The following is a 13,918-nucleotide window of genomic DNA, read 5'->3' as shown; positions in this document are numbered from 1 at the left end:
AGGTTGGTGCAAAAGGAATTGTGGTTTTGGCCATTATTTTCAAAATAAATTAATAAATGTTAATAAAGGTCCAACCAACTTACAATTATTATACTACATTAAATTTCATTTTAATAAAATATTTTTTACCAACATATTTCTTTTGTACTATTGATATTGCCAACAGTTTTAAATTATATTTTTATAAAACCTTTAACATCCTACTAAAATGTAAAATAAAAATTACTAACCAACACCACACTAAACATCATAAATGACATTACATACTTTTCGTACTTAACAATTTTGTTATAGCTGTGTTTATGGGCCCCATATTAACACATCATTTCAACTTAACTCATGTAAAAAACTTCTAATTCAATTATACATAATGTATAATACTAACTTTAGAGTTTGCATAGCCATGCTTAGGGAATTATAAAGAGATGGCTCTCCATGGCAGGTCATATCCACAGCTTTCTTCAAAGACGTTACATGTTTTCTTGGGTTTCCTAAAACAGAAATAAGATCTTTAAATAAAATACTATATATTAAAAAACTTTCTTTCTCTCAAAATTTACATATCTGTGATGTTAAAGAACAGAATCCTTTCAATTTGCATTTCTGTTAGAATTTTATCTGAAATATTTTGTAAATAGTCTCACTTCATACTGAAAAACAGAATACAAATAATCTCCTTATAGATTAGCATACATATTTTAAAATAATACTAACCTAGAGTGCATTTTTTTACTCTTAATATTTCCACATTTTATCATTTTTAAGACCAATACATTTTCACATTTTAACATCTCTGAAATCAGCATGTGTTTAATAATCACTGGTAGCCAGCAGCACTTGTAACATAGTCTTTGCCTGCTCATATGTGAACCTACAAATAGGTCTTCACATGTTGTTGCTTCAATTGCATTATGTACATTGTCCTCTTCATGGTGAGTTTAACTGCTATTTAAAATGTTTTTAAGGCCAGGCACGGTGGCTCATGCCTGTAACCCCAGCACTTCAGGAGGCCATGGCAGGCAGATAACCTGAGGTCAGGAGTTCAAGACGCACCTGGCCAACATGGTGTAAATCCCATCTGTACTAAAAATGCAAAAATTAGCTGGGTGTGGTGGCACACACCTGTAATCCCAGCCACTAGGGAGGCTGAGGCACAAGAATCGCTTGAACCCAGAAGGTGGAGGTTGCAGTGAGCTGAGATAACACCAGTGCACTCCAGCCTGGGCAACAACAGCGAAACTCCATCTCAAAAAACAAACAATAAAACGTTTTTAGAAAGGTTGTTAATACAAAAGGCTATATTTTTATGTAGAAAGGCATGGAACACAGCAGTGAGGCATAAATTTATTATTAATGAAGCAAATATTGATGGAAGAATGCATGCAATCCCGTATTTTTCTTGAGGGAAGAAATCAAGAGCTTTACAAGACCTAAGAAAGGAATATTCCCACAAATAGACAAAGCTGTGTTATCTTCTCTTACCAAATAGCATCTGAAAAGATTGTCTATCTTATGCCAAGCGATTCAAATGAAGGGGGGAGAAGTTGCCAAATCCTTTTTTTTCTTTTAATACAAAATTTTTTATAGACAAGATCTGGCTCTGTTGCCCAGGCTGGAGTGCAATGGGGCAATCTCGGCTCACTGCAACCTCCACCTCCCAGGCTCAAACCATCCTCCCACCTCAGCCTCCCAAGTAGCTGGGACTACAGGTGCCCGGCACCACACTCGGCTAAATTTTTTTTATATTTTTGGTAGAGACAGGGTTTCACCATGTTGTCCGGGCTAGTCCTGAATTCCTGGATTCAAGGAATCCTCCGGTCTCAGCCTCTCAAAGAACTGGGAAGTCGCCACGCCCAGCCCCCAAAGTGACAGACATGTCAAATTACCAAGAAGCTAGTATAGCCAACCCATATATCATTTGATATTGTGTCAAAGTTTAACTACTACGACTTTTCCTTCTTAATGGCTTATAAAAGTATATTGTAATTGATGGAATCTGAGTTTCAATGAAATATAGTATTCCGTAAACATTTTCCATTTCAGCACTGTCTTCGTATCAATCAATAATCTATGTATCATTAAATTGATTTTGTCATAAAATATAATTCATCAAAGTATACTTTTAAATGTTTAATTTTTAATCTGTCACTATTACACATAATGTTACAAAGAGTATTTTTGTAGAGTGATCATTCTCCTTCCATAACAATTCCTAAATATAATTTCAGGAACAATTTTTATGCTATTCTAAAAAATACTGAACTAATTTATAAGACTATCAGCACTATAAATAACAGTTTCTCTGTGGTTCCACAAGCAACATATTGCTTTTGAAACTTAATTTTGCTCATTTAAAATATATTAAAAATGGTTATGGAATCGCGCGCGCTGGCGTTTTTTTGGATTACTCAGTTTCCATTATTTAATTTCCTGGGGTTTTTTTCTGTGTGAACTCATGTCTTCTTGTGTCTATTCATCAACTTGGGAGCTCCCTTGAGTTTTTATTCATCTGAGTAAGTTTTAAAATATTAACTATTTGTAATATTTAATATTTACTGCAAGTATTTTAGATTCATAAATTTTAGAGATGGAAAGTACCTCACTAAGCAGTCCAAATCCCTCACTTCATAAGTGAGAAAATTAATCTAAATCTAAACAAGTGAAATCATTTGCCCAAAGACATATGCCTACTTAACTACAGGACCAGCAGCACCCAAACCTAGATCTCCTGGCTCTCTATCCACTTCTCTTCCTACCCTACAAAATTATTTTTAATCTCCCACTGTGTTATGGGTATAGGAAAAAAGCATACCATAATAGTGTCAGTGTGGTTTACAGCAGTGGTCTGATTGGAGGAAAAAAGGTGGCTTCAAGAGGCCTGTCAGAATCTCCAGAGTATTTTTCATCTTTACATATATGACTTCACTAACATCCATAGAAAATTGCTGGGGCTGGGCATGGTGGCTCACACTTGTAATCCCAGCACTTTGGGAGGCTGAGGTGGGTGGATTACCTGAGGTCAGGAGTTTGTGATCAGCCTGGCCAGCATGGTGAAATTCTATCTCTACTAAAAATAAAAAAATTAGCCAGGCATGGCAGCACACACCTGTAATCCCAGCTACTCGGGAGGGGGAGGCAGGAGGATCACTTGAATCCGGGAGGTGGAGGTTGCAGTGAGCCAAGATAGCGCCACTGCACTCCAGCCTGGGCCACAGAGTGAGAGATTCCTTCTAAGAAAGACAGAAAGACAGACGAAAAACAGAAAGGAAAGACAGAAAGAAAGAAAGAGAGAGAGAGAGAGAGAAAGAAAAAGAAAGAAGGAAAGAAAACTGCTGGTAATTTGGGGTGGGGAAAGTGAGAGGAAAGTATTGACCCTATAGCCCTACCTTGGAGGAACCATTTTCTTCCACTACATAATAATCCTGCTTAGTTCATGTGGTGCTGACCCTACTTCTATCCTGCTCTGGGCATCGGCAGGCAATCGAAGCATACAAACAAAATACTTCATTCACTGGCCACTTTGTTCATGGATGGGCAAATCGTAAGTCAGGCCAATCAGAGTTCTCCTTAGATGTGTGCTGAAGCTATAGGCTACGGGTACAATGTAGACTGGAACAATTAAGAGACATCTTTTCCACTTCCAGAAAATCTATCTGAGAATGAAGCCAGACAAAGCCAGGACCCCAACATACGCAGCAACTATATATGGAATTGGCCCACCTTTGAACATAGCCAAAAATGTTCCTTCTGCACCTAAGCTGGCGTGACATTCTTTTGGTTACTCACAACTGAGTTTCTTGGATCACTTCAAGCCAATGTACATTTCACTCCTCACTGCATTTAATGAAAAACTACTAATGAAGAAAGTATGTCATTTCCCTTATGTGTGTTGTCAAGGATAAAAGGTTGAGAACCAGATTTAAGGGACAGTGTATTTCACAGAAAATAAAATAGAATCAGTGATGCAAATTTGTAACAGCATATATACCAAAGCAAATTTAAAATGCCATTACTACGTTTTGCAACTAAAATTCAGTTAGGTATGTCATGGAAGCAGAAAAATTGATTCAGTAGCAATAGCTACAGTTTAATTTTATACTTTTCCCTTTTAAATTAGATGCTTAACTTTTTAAGAATTTAAGATTAACTGGATTTTATAAATGATTACAATAAGTGTATTTTAATATTTTCAGGATAAGGCCAGGCGCAGTGGCTCAAGCCTGTAATCCCAGTGCTTTGAGAGGCCAAGGCAGGCTGATCACAAGGTCAAGAGATCGAGACCATCCTGGCCAACATGGTGAAACCCCATATCTATTAAAATACAAAAAATTAGGAGGCCGTGGTGGTGGGCACCTGTAGTTCCAGCTACTCAGGAGGCTGAGGCAGGGAATCGCTTGAACCCGTGAGGCAGACTTTGCAGTGAGCCGAAATCATGCTACTGCACTCCAGCCTGGTGACAGAGCAAGACTCTGTCTCCAAAAAAAAAAAAAGAAAGAAAGAAAAAAAAAAATTTCAGGATAAGCACACATAGATTTTAAATTAAAACATTTATATTCAATGTAATTATTATTTACCACTATGAAGAACTCAATTTAGAATAGTTAACTTTGTATCCTAAGAATATAATGGTGGGGGAAATGTTATTAAATTGTTTCCCCTAGAGAAGACAGAGGAACCCTTCACGTTACTTATTAAGCAGACATACAAACAGGGCTACGAGGTTGGGTAAATAAAGCAAAGTCCTTGAGTCATGTAAAGGTAATTTTATGCATACCTGAGAGTTCAGTCAATTTTTCAGCTCTTTTACTCTTAGTCACAATTATTCCTATCTTGAAATAAAAACAAAAATTATTATTAATCTAACAAGTTATTTCCTCCCATTAAGAATATATATAACTATTCCTGTAGATCATATTGGGGCAGAAAAAAAATAATTTACATAGCTAAAATAAACAAGTAATTACAAAAGAAAGAAGCAACAGGTGAGAAACTTTTCTCATGGTGCTTTTGGTAAATAAATTTAGCTATGAGTTCACCGTACACTGTTTAACTTTTAGAGTTATTATGCTTTTCATTTTTAAGTATACCGGAAACTGGTTAAACAATTTGGGTAATTCACAAAATACATGTCCAATTTTAAAAAATTAATTACATTTGGAAGCAAAACAGGAATCTAATTCTGAATTCTATCATTTATATACGTACCTGACTAATAGGATTTTGATCAAAATATTCCTCTACAAAGTATTCCAACAACTGTTTAAATAAAAAAAGACACACTAGATAAAGGCAAAATAACAATCATAAAGAACATGTCCAACTGATGTTTATGAACCGTTTCAAGCATCACTTCTCATGATTTTTAAACTTACAGATTTTCAAAAAATTTTAAGTAATAAAATATTAAACAGTAAAACCTTAATTTTAAATGGTGGGTAATGAGATAGGTTTGAGCTAGGTTTTAAAAGATGGAACCATTTGGATGTATCAGAAAAAATTTCAAAGAGGAAAAGATCCAATGAAGAGAGATGGGAGAACGAGCAGAATTGAGAATAGGTTTTGATAAATTAGGAATAATATGAACATATTTGTAATCTGAGGAGACAGATTTAAGTAAGACAAAGGAGAATGAAGATTCAATAAAGAAAAGGGATAACTGACAAACCAAGATCCTGACGTGGGGTGAGAGGACAGAAATTAAAAACACAAATAATTAGCTATGTTGGTTTAAAATTTCCCTAAATGACCTGGCAGTACTTCTACTTAGCTATCATTAGTACTAACTAAAAATACAAGGCAAAAAATAAAAAATATTGCATTCTTTAAAAATATCCTTTAGAATCCAGTGTTCTTCCCCACTTTTTTAGTAGAAGTTTAGGTGATTTTGGTATAAATTTAAATGATTTAGCATAAATTTAAATTTTACCTTTAAAGTACACGTCAGTCTATTAGGCTTTAAATCTTGGTCTTCCATTGTTCTTGATCCATCTACTACCACATAAAGGTGGCGCATCTACCAGAAAAAAGAAAGGGCCAATTTCAAGTACTTGTTTTGTTTTGTAGAAAATGGGTCTCACTCTGTTGCCCATGTTGGTCTCAAACTCCTGGGCTCAAGCAATCCTCCTGCCGTGGCCTCCCAAAGAGCTGGGATTATAGGCATGAGCCACTGTGCCCAGCCTCAAGTGCCATTTTGATTAGTAAAAATAGTATTTAATAATTACATATTCTATGCACATATTTTAATGTATTCTTTTAAAACTTTGTTATTTCGCTATTGTTTTTTCTAGCAAGTCAGAATATTTCTCTAACCTAAACTAGTTCTGTACTAGTAAAAAATAATGACATACCATTCCAAGTCGAACTTGTCCATGGTGCTCAAATACTCTGTCAAAATTATACAAACATTTTAATGGAATTCAATGTACTATCCCCCCCCAACACACACAAAAAATACAACTTTCCAATTGACCTGCTTTTTCTTTTTTTCTAATTCTGATTAAGAATGTCATAATGTGCATTTTTAGTGGAGTAAATAATTAACTTATGGAATACAATACACATAATTATAGGTATTGTAGATAGTCTCTAAAGACCATTTCCTGCTGAGGCAAGGGTAGGTGGCTAGTTCTTTCCCCACAGTCAGAAGACAATAGGTCAGTTTCCCTGAAACACAGCTGAAGTGAAGTACTGAGGAGTGTTTATAGACAGAAAGGCTTAAAATGAATATATTTTACCTTTTTAACATACGTAGGAAGGTTACATACCTTTTTCTCTTTGCCTTGAATAGAATGTCTTCTATTGTAGCTTTAAGTGATCCAGATTCATCTTCTTTAAGAATCTCCCTATAAGTCATAATTATTTGTTTGAAAAGACAAGCTAAAATGATTACTAGCCCAAATGAAATGAAAATATATGTCCACACAAAGATCTGCATGTGAGTGTTCATGGCTGCATTTACCTAACAGCCAAACACCGTAAAGAACCTAAATATCCACAGACTAGTGAATGGATAAACAACAATGTGGCATAACCATAGATGGGAATACTATTCAGCAATAAAAAAGGAATGAAGTATCAATACACACTGCAACATGGATGAGTCTTGAAAATAAGTGAAAGCCAGCCACAGCAGACCACCATGCTATAATAAGTCATGCATTGCTTACTGACAGGGATACATTCTGAGAAATGCATTGTTAGGTGATTTCATTATTGTGTGAATATCACAGGGTATACTTACACAAACCTAGATGGTATAGCCTACCACACGCCTAGGTTACGAACCTGTACAGCATGTTACTATACTGAATATATTAAAGACAACTGTAACACAATGGTCAGTATTTGTGTATCTAAACATACATAGAAAAGGTATAGTAAAAATACAGTATTATAATATTATGGGACCACTGTCATATATGCAGTCTGTCTTTGACCAAAACATCATTATGCGGCACATGATTGTATATGATCACGTTTTTGTGAAATGTCCAGAAAAGGTTAAAATTTAGAGACAAAAAGTAGACTAACGATTGCCTACAGGTGGAATTAAATCAAGATTAAATTAATTGTAAAAGGACATGAAGGATCTTACTGGAGTGGTTACAATGTTCTAAAACTGGTTTATGATAATGGCTGCACAGCTAAGTATTAATAAAAAATCACTAAATTGTACATTGGAAATGAGTGAATTTTAACAATGTAAAATATACTTTAATAAAGTTGTAAAAAAAAAAAAAATGTCTAAAAGAAAAGACAGGGCAATAATGCTCTCCTTACCATGTTCTTTCATAGCCTCCTTCCCATCGCTTAGTTCTTTCAGGTTCTTCATCCATTTTTTCAAAACTGTATTTTATTATTCAATAATCTGTAAAAACCATTAGAATGTAAGTTATCTAAAGATGTTTGTTACAAAATGCATCCAATTAAATTTGAAAATTAGACATATATATAAAGTAAAAAAATCGAATGCCAGGTCATCTTATTCTTTGTATTTTACTTAATAATTGTCATTAAAAATCTTCATAGAACTCCATTTCTCATTTTCAAGAAATAATATGAACATTGATACACAAACTTGGCACTAATAAAATAAGCATCTTTTACGATTTGTAAAAGAACAAAAATGCTTTATAGATATGTCACATGACAAAACTACTTTATAGATGCTTTATAGATGTGTCACATGACACATGACTGTAAAATTGTGAGGAGTCAGTATGGGTGTAAACTACTACAGCTGAGTGACATGTGATTCATTGTACTATCTCTCTTTGTGTATGTCTGAATTTTCTCATAATCAAAAGTTTTTAAATCACATTTATTATTTATAAATGGGTAAATGCTATGGCTCATAATTCAAAAAAAAGGACACAAAATTAAACATAGTTCTTTCAGACATCTCCAAACTGCTTTCCACAGTGGATGAACTAATCTACATTCCTACCAACAGTGGATAAGCATTCCCTTTTCTCCACAACCTTGCCAACATCTGTTATTTTTTGACTTTTTAATAATATCCATTCTGACTGGTGGTGAGATGGTTCTGTGGTTTTGATTTACATTGTGGTTTTGGTTTGCATTTCTCTAATGATCAGTGATGTTGAACATTTTTTCATATATTTATTGGACACATGTATGTCGACCCAACAATCCCAATACTGGGTACATACCCAAAGGAAAATAAAATCATTCTACCAAAAGTACACATGCACTCATGTTAATCACAGCACTATCCAAAATAGCAAAGACACTGAATCAACTTAGATGCTCATCAGTGGTGCACTGGATAAAGAAAATGTGGTACATAATATATCATGGAAGACTAGCAGCCAAAAAAAAAACAACAAAAAAAACCCACAATGAAATCCTGTCTTTTGCAGTAACATGGATACAGCTGGAGGCCATTATCCTCACTGAATTAACAGGAACAGAGTCCCAACGCAGTGGCTCACGCCTGTAATCCTGGCACTTGGGAGGCCGAGGCAAGTGGATCACCTGAGGTCAGGAGTTCGAAATCAGCCTGGCCAACATGGTGAAACCCTGTCTCTACTAAAAATAGAAAAAAATTAGCCAGGCGTGGTGGCGAGCACCTGTAGTCCTATCTACTTGGGAGGCTAAGGCAGGAGAATCACTTGAACCTGGAAGGCAGAGAGGCTGCAGTGAGCCGAGATCGTGCCACTGCACTCTGGCCTAAAAAAAAACAGGAACAGAGAACCAAATACAGCATGTTCTCATTTACGAGTGGGAGCAAAACAGAGTACACATGGACATAACGATGAGAACAGACATTGGAGACTACTAGACGAGGAAGAATGGGAGAGAGTGAGGGCTGAAAAACTGCCTATTAAGTACTATGTTTACTACCAGGGTGACGGGATCATTTGTACACCAAACCTCAACAACAAGCAATTTATCCATGTAACAAACATGCACACATACTCCCTGAAAATAAAAGTTGAAAACAAAACAAAACAACAAACAAACACAGGCCAGGCCCAGGTGCAGTGGCTCCATCCCTGTAATCCCTGCACTTCGAGAGGCCAAGGTGCGGATCACCTGAGGTCAGGAGTTCAAGACCAGCCAGGCCAACATGGCGATACCCGTCTCTACTAAAAATACATAAATTAGTTGGGCATGGTGACGGGTGCCTGTAATCCCAGCTACTAGGGAGGCTGAGGCAGGAGAATTGCTTGAACCTGGAGGGCAGAAGTTGCAGTGAGTCACAAAAAACAAAAACAAAAACAAAACCAGGCCGGCTATGCTGGCTCACACCTGTAATTCCAGCACTTTGGGAGACTGAGGCAGGTGATCACTTGAGGTCAGGAATTCAAAAATTAGCTAGGAGGTTGGTGGGGGCGGGCGCCTGTAATCCCAGCTACTGCGGAGGCTGAGACAGGACTGCTTGAACCCAGGAGGCACGGAGGCTGCAGTGAGCCAAGATCATGTCACTGCACTCCAGCCTGGGCAACAGAGTGAGACCCTGCCTCAAAAAGAAAGAAAAGAAAGGAAAGAGAGAGAGAGAGAGAAACAGGCACGGTGGCTCACGCTTGTAATCCCAGCACATTGGGAGGCCGAGGCCAGCAGATCATTTGAGGTCAGGAGTTCGAGACCAGGCTGGCCAACATAGTGAAACCCCATCTCTACTAGAAATACAAAAATTAGCAGGGCATGGTGGTACACACCTATAATCCCAGCTACTCGGGAGGCTGAGGTAGGAGAATCGCTTGAACCTAGGAGGTAGACACTGCAGTGAGCCGAGGTTGTGCCACTGTACTCCAGCCTGGGTGAAAGAGCAAGACTCTGTCATTCATTCATTCATTCATTCATAAATAAATGTCCTCATCATACCTCCACCCTCCCCAATGCAATCTCCCTCTCCACTCCACCACCTCCTGGCTCACTGCAACCTCCGCCTCCCGGGTTCAAGTGATTCTCCTGCCTCAGCCTCCCGAGTAGCTGAGATTGCAGGTGCGTGCCACCATGCCCAGCTAATTTTTGTATTTTTAGTACAGTCAGGGTTTTGCCATGTTTTGTATTTTTGTAGAGCCAGGGTTTCACCTGACTTGTCAGGCTGATCTCGAACTCCTGACCTCAAGTGATCTGCCCATAAATGGAATATTTTTTCTTTGTTTTTTTTTTTTTTTTTTTTTTTTAGAGGGAGTCTTGCTCTGCCGCCCAGGCTGGAGTGCAGTGGCCGGCTCTCAGCTCACTGCAAGCTCCGCCTCCCGGGTTCACGCCATTCTCCTGTCTCAGCCTCCCGAGTAGCTGGGACTACAGGCGCCCGCCTCGTCGCCCGGCTAGTTTTTTTTTGTATTTTTTAGTAGAGACGGGGTTTCACCGTATTAGCCAGGATGGTCTCGATCTCCTGACCTCGTGATCCGCCCGTCTCGGCCTCCCAAAGTGCTGGAATTACAGGCTTGAGCCACCGCGCCTGGCCTGTTTCTTTGTTTTGAGACAGTTTCACTCACCAACTAGGCTGGAGTGCAATGGCGCTATCTCAGCTCACTACAACCTCTGCCTCTGGGTTCAAGTGATCCTCCTGCCTCAGCCTCCCAAGTAGCTGGGATTATAAGAGCTACCACCACACCTGGCTAATTTTTGTGTTTTTAGTAGAAATGGGGTTTCGCCGTGGTGGCCAGGCTGGTCTCGAACTCCTGACCTCAGGTGATCCACTCACCTCGACCTCTGAAAGTGCTGGGATTACAGGCGTGAGTCACCGCACACAGCCTAAACTGAACATTTTGCTCTTCCCTGTTTTCTGTTACGTATTGCGAACTTCAAAAATGAAAAACTCACATAACGTTCTCAATGTTTTGTTTTGTTTTTTTTTTTTTTTGAACGGCGTCTCGCTGCTGCTCGCCACAGGCTGGAGTGCAGCTGGCGCCTGATCTCGGCCTCACATGCCAAGCTCCGGCCTCCCGGGTCACGCCCATTCTTCCCCGCCCTCTAGGCTCCGAGTAGCTGGACTACAGGCGCCGCCACCACGCCCGGCTAGTTTTTTGTATTTATTAGTAGGACGGAACGGCTTATCCCATGTAGCCAGGATGTCTCGTCTCCTGAGCCTGTGCATCACCGCCTCAGCCTCCAAGTGCTGGGATTACAGGCTGAGCACCGCCGCCCGGGGCGCCAGCTTCTCAATGTTTTTAAACTTAAACTCAAATTCTTGGCAGGGCACGGTGGCTCAAACCTGTAATCCCAGCACTTTGGGGGGCCAAGGCAAAAGGATCGCTTGAGTTCAGGAGCTCAGATCAGCCTGGGCAATAACCTCGTCTCTACAAAACATCAAAAAATTAGCTGGGCGAAGTGGCGAGTACTTGAGTCCCAGCTACTTGGGAAGCTAAAGTGGGAGGATGGCTTGAGCCCAGGCACGTCAAGGCTACAGTAAGTCATGTTCACTACTGCATTCCAGACTGGGTGACAGAGTGAGACCCTGTCTCAAAATAAGTAATTATAAATATATAATATATATTGTAAATATAAAAATAAATAGCAACTGAGAGACTTTTGGATGATCGTATCAAAGGACTTCTTTTTTTTCCTTTTTTTTTTCTGAGACAGTCTTGCTCTGTCGCCTAAGCTTGGAGTGCAGTGACACGATCTCAGCTCACTGCAACTTCCACCTCAGGGTTCAAGCGATTCCACTGCCTCTTCTGTCTCCGGCATAGCTGAGATTAAGGCGCACACCAACACAGCTAACTTTTTTTTAGTAGAGACGGGGTTTCACCAGCCTGTTGGCCAGGCCTGGTCTCGAATTCCTAACCACAACTGGTCCTCCCACCTCGGCCCTCCAAAGTGTTGGGACTAGAGGCATGAGTCACCACGCCCGGCTAAAAGGACTTCTTAATTAGAGCTGCCTGCAATGGGAAATCAGAGACTGGACAGGAGGTATTAAGGTCGCTAAAACTGCAGACGTCTGCAGTTCAATGGGAAGTCTGATTGTAAACATGCATGCTGTTTAAAGGATTCATGCATCTTGAAGATGGACTTTGTAAAGATCTCCAATGGCCTATCATTTCCCAACAGTCCATTTTCTTCTTAAAAATATCAGTGAGGCCGGGTGGGTGGCTCACACCTGTAATCCCAGCACTTTGGGAGGCCGAGGCGGGAGGATCACGAGGTCAAGAGATCGAGACCATGCTGGCCAACATGGTGAAACCCCGTCTGTACTAAAAATACAAAAATTAGCTGGGCGTGGTGGCGCGCGCCTGTAGTTCCAGCTACTCGGTAGGCTGAGGCCGGAGAATCGCTTGAACCCGGGAGGTGGAGGTTGCAGTGAGCCGAGATCGCGCCGCTGCACTCCAGGCTGGCAACAGAGCGAGACTCCATCTCGGGGAAAAAAAAAATTAAGTGACCTGTTTCCTGGAATCCAACCCCAAACAATCCACATTTCTCAGCATAAGCCTACTGGTGTGATTCCCGTTACATGAACTCGGAATGCTATCTGGAAACAAATGAGCGCACCAAACATCCCAATTTAAGAAGCTTTTCTTCACACCTTACCCTACCAAGCTATGTGAAACTGGCAAGGCTGATTACTGTCCTTGTTTTTCAGGTATGGGATTCAGGCTCCGAGGTTGGGTCACAAACTCGAACCCCGAACCATCATTTCTAAAAGTCGCGCTTTTACTTAGGGAGGGACGGCCTGCAGCCTCCCTCCCTACTCTGCGGCTCCCCACACGAAAGTTACCTTCCTCTGCCTTCACAAGCTCCTTCACATCCTCCTTCCCTATGAGCACAGGCAGGGCAGTTCAGCCTCCGTTCCCCGCCACGAAAACCCTCCCAGCCGCCTACCTAGCCAAGCGGCCTGCCCCACCTCTGCGCCTCACAGACTTCCACTCACGGACTCACCGGCCCGGCTAGACGGACTCTCAGCCGGAAACTCCGCCCCGCCGCTTTAGGGGCGCCCCGGAAGTCATTCCGCCTCGCGCTGCGGCCACGCCGAAACGTTCCGGATGGTGCCTTAGCGGGGCGCTCTGGTTCAGGGCATGCCTGCCGCTTTGTTGGGGCGCGGAAAGGGACTGTCTTCCAGCTGGACTTCGCAGAGAACCGGAAAACAGTGATCGCCATTCGCTCTCGGAAGGTCGAAGGCTCTGCAGCTGTCGACCTGGGTTCTGAGGAGCTCGATCATGTTTTTCTACCTCTAAAACGTTGGGATGAAGGACCCTGGCTACAGAAGTAAGGCCAGGGTTATCCTTGCTTCTTACTGTGTATTTCAGGACTCCTCCGTTGCTCTTGCTGTTCATTCAGCAAACTGAGCATCTACTTTGAGCCTGATGCATGTCTAAGCACTGAGGAAATAGCAGTGAAAAACTGACAAAAATCCTTACTCTCGTGGAGTTTTTTTTCTCCAAGGGGAGTAAGTATGAAGAAAAACATATACTATATGAAATAGTGATAGTGCTGTGGAGAAAAACTA

General features: G+C 40.4%; 1 protein-coding gene across 1 annotated transcript in view; it reads right to left on the bottom strand.

Moving 5' to 3' along the window:
• Nucleotides 1-13,372, bottom strand: part of LOC108541125 (general transcription factor IIH subunit 2) — a 35,943-nt gene extending 22,571 nt beyond the window's left edge. Inside the window, exons 1-8 of the mRNA XM_017890564.1 lie at nt 13,190-13,372; nt 7,780-7,867; nt 6,765-6,842; nt 6,348-6,384; nt 5,927-6,013; nt 5,206-5,256; nt 4,775-4,829; nt 386-491 (exon numbers count right to left, since the gene is read on the bottom strand). Of these exons, the coding sequence (XP_017746053.1) occupies nt 386-491; nt 4,775-4,829; nt 5,206-5,256; nt 5,927-6,013; nt 6,348-6,384; nt 6,765-6,842; nt 7,780-7,835 (470 nt within the window). The 5' untranslated portion in view covers nt 7,836-7,867; nt 13,190-13,372. The remainder of the gene's footprint in view (nt 1-385; nt 492-4,774; nt 4,830-5,205; nt 5,257-5,926; nt 6,014-6,347; nt 6,385-6,764; nt 6,843-7,779; nt 7,868-13,189) is intronic.
• Nucleotides 13,373-13,918: the final 546 nt, after the last annotated feature.

The sequence above is a fragment of the Rhinopithecus bieti genome, unplaced genomic scaffold, assembly GCF_001698545.2.
Source record: "Rhinopithecus bieti isolate Rb0 unplaced genomic scaffold, ASM169854v2 scaffold_18354, whole genome shotgun sequence".
In the NCBI taxonomy this organism is placed as follows: Eukaryota; Metazoa; Chordata; class Mammalia; order Primates; family Cercopithecidae; genus Rhinopithecus; species Rhinopithecus bieti.
This window is presented reverse-complemented; position numbering and strand designations above follow the sequence as displayed.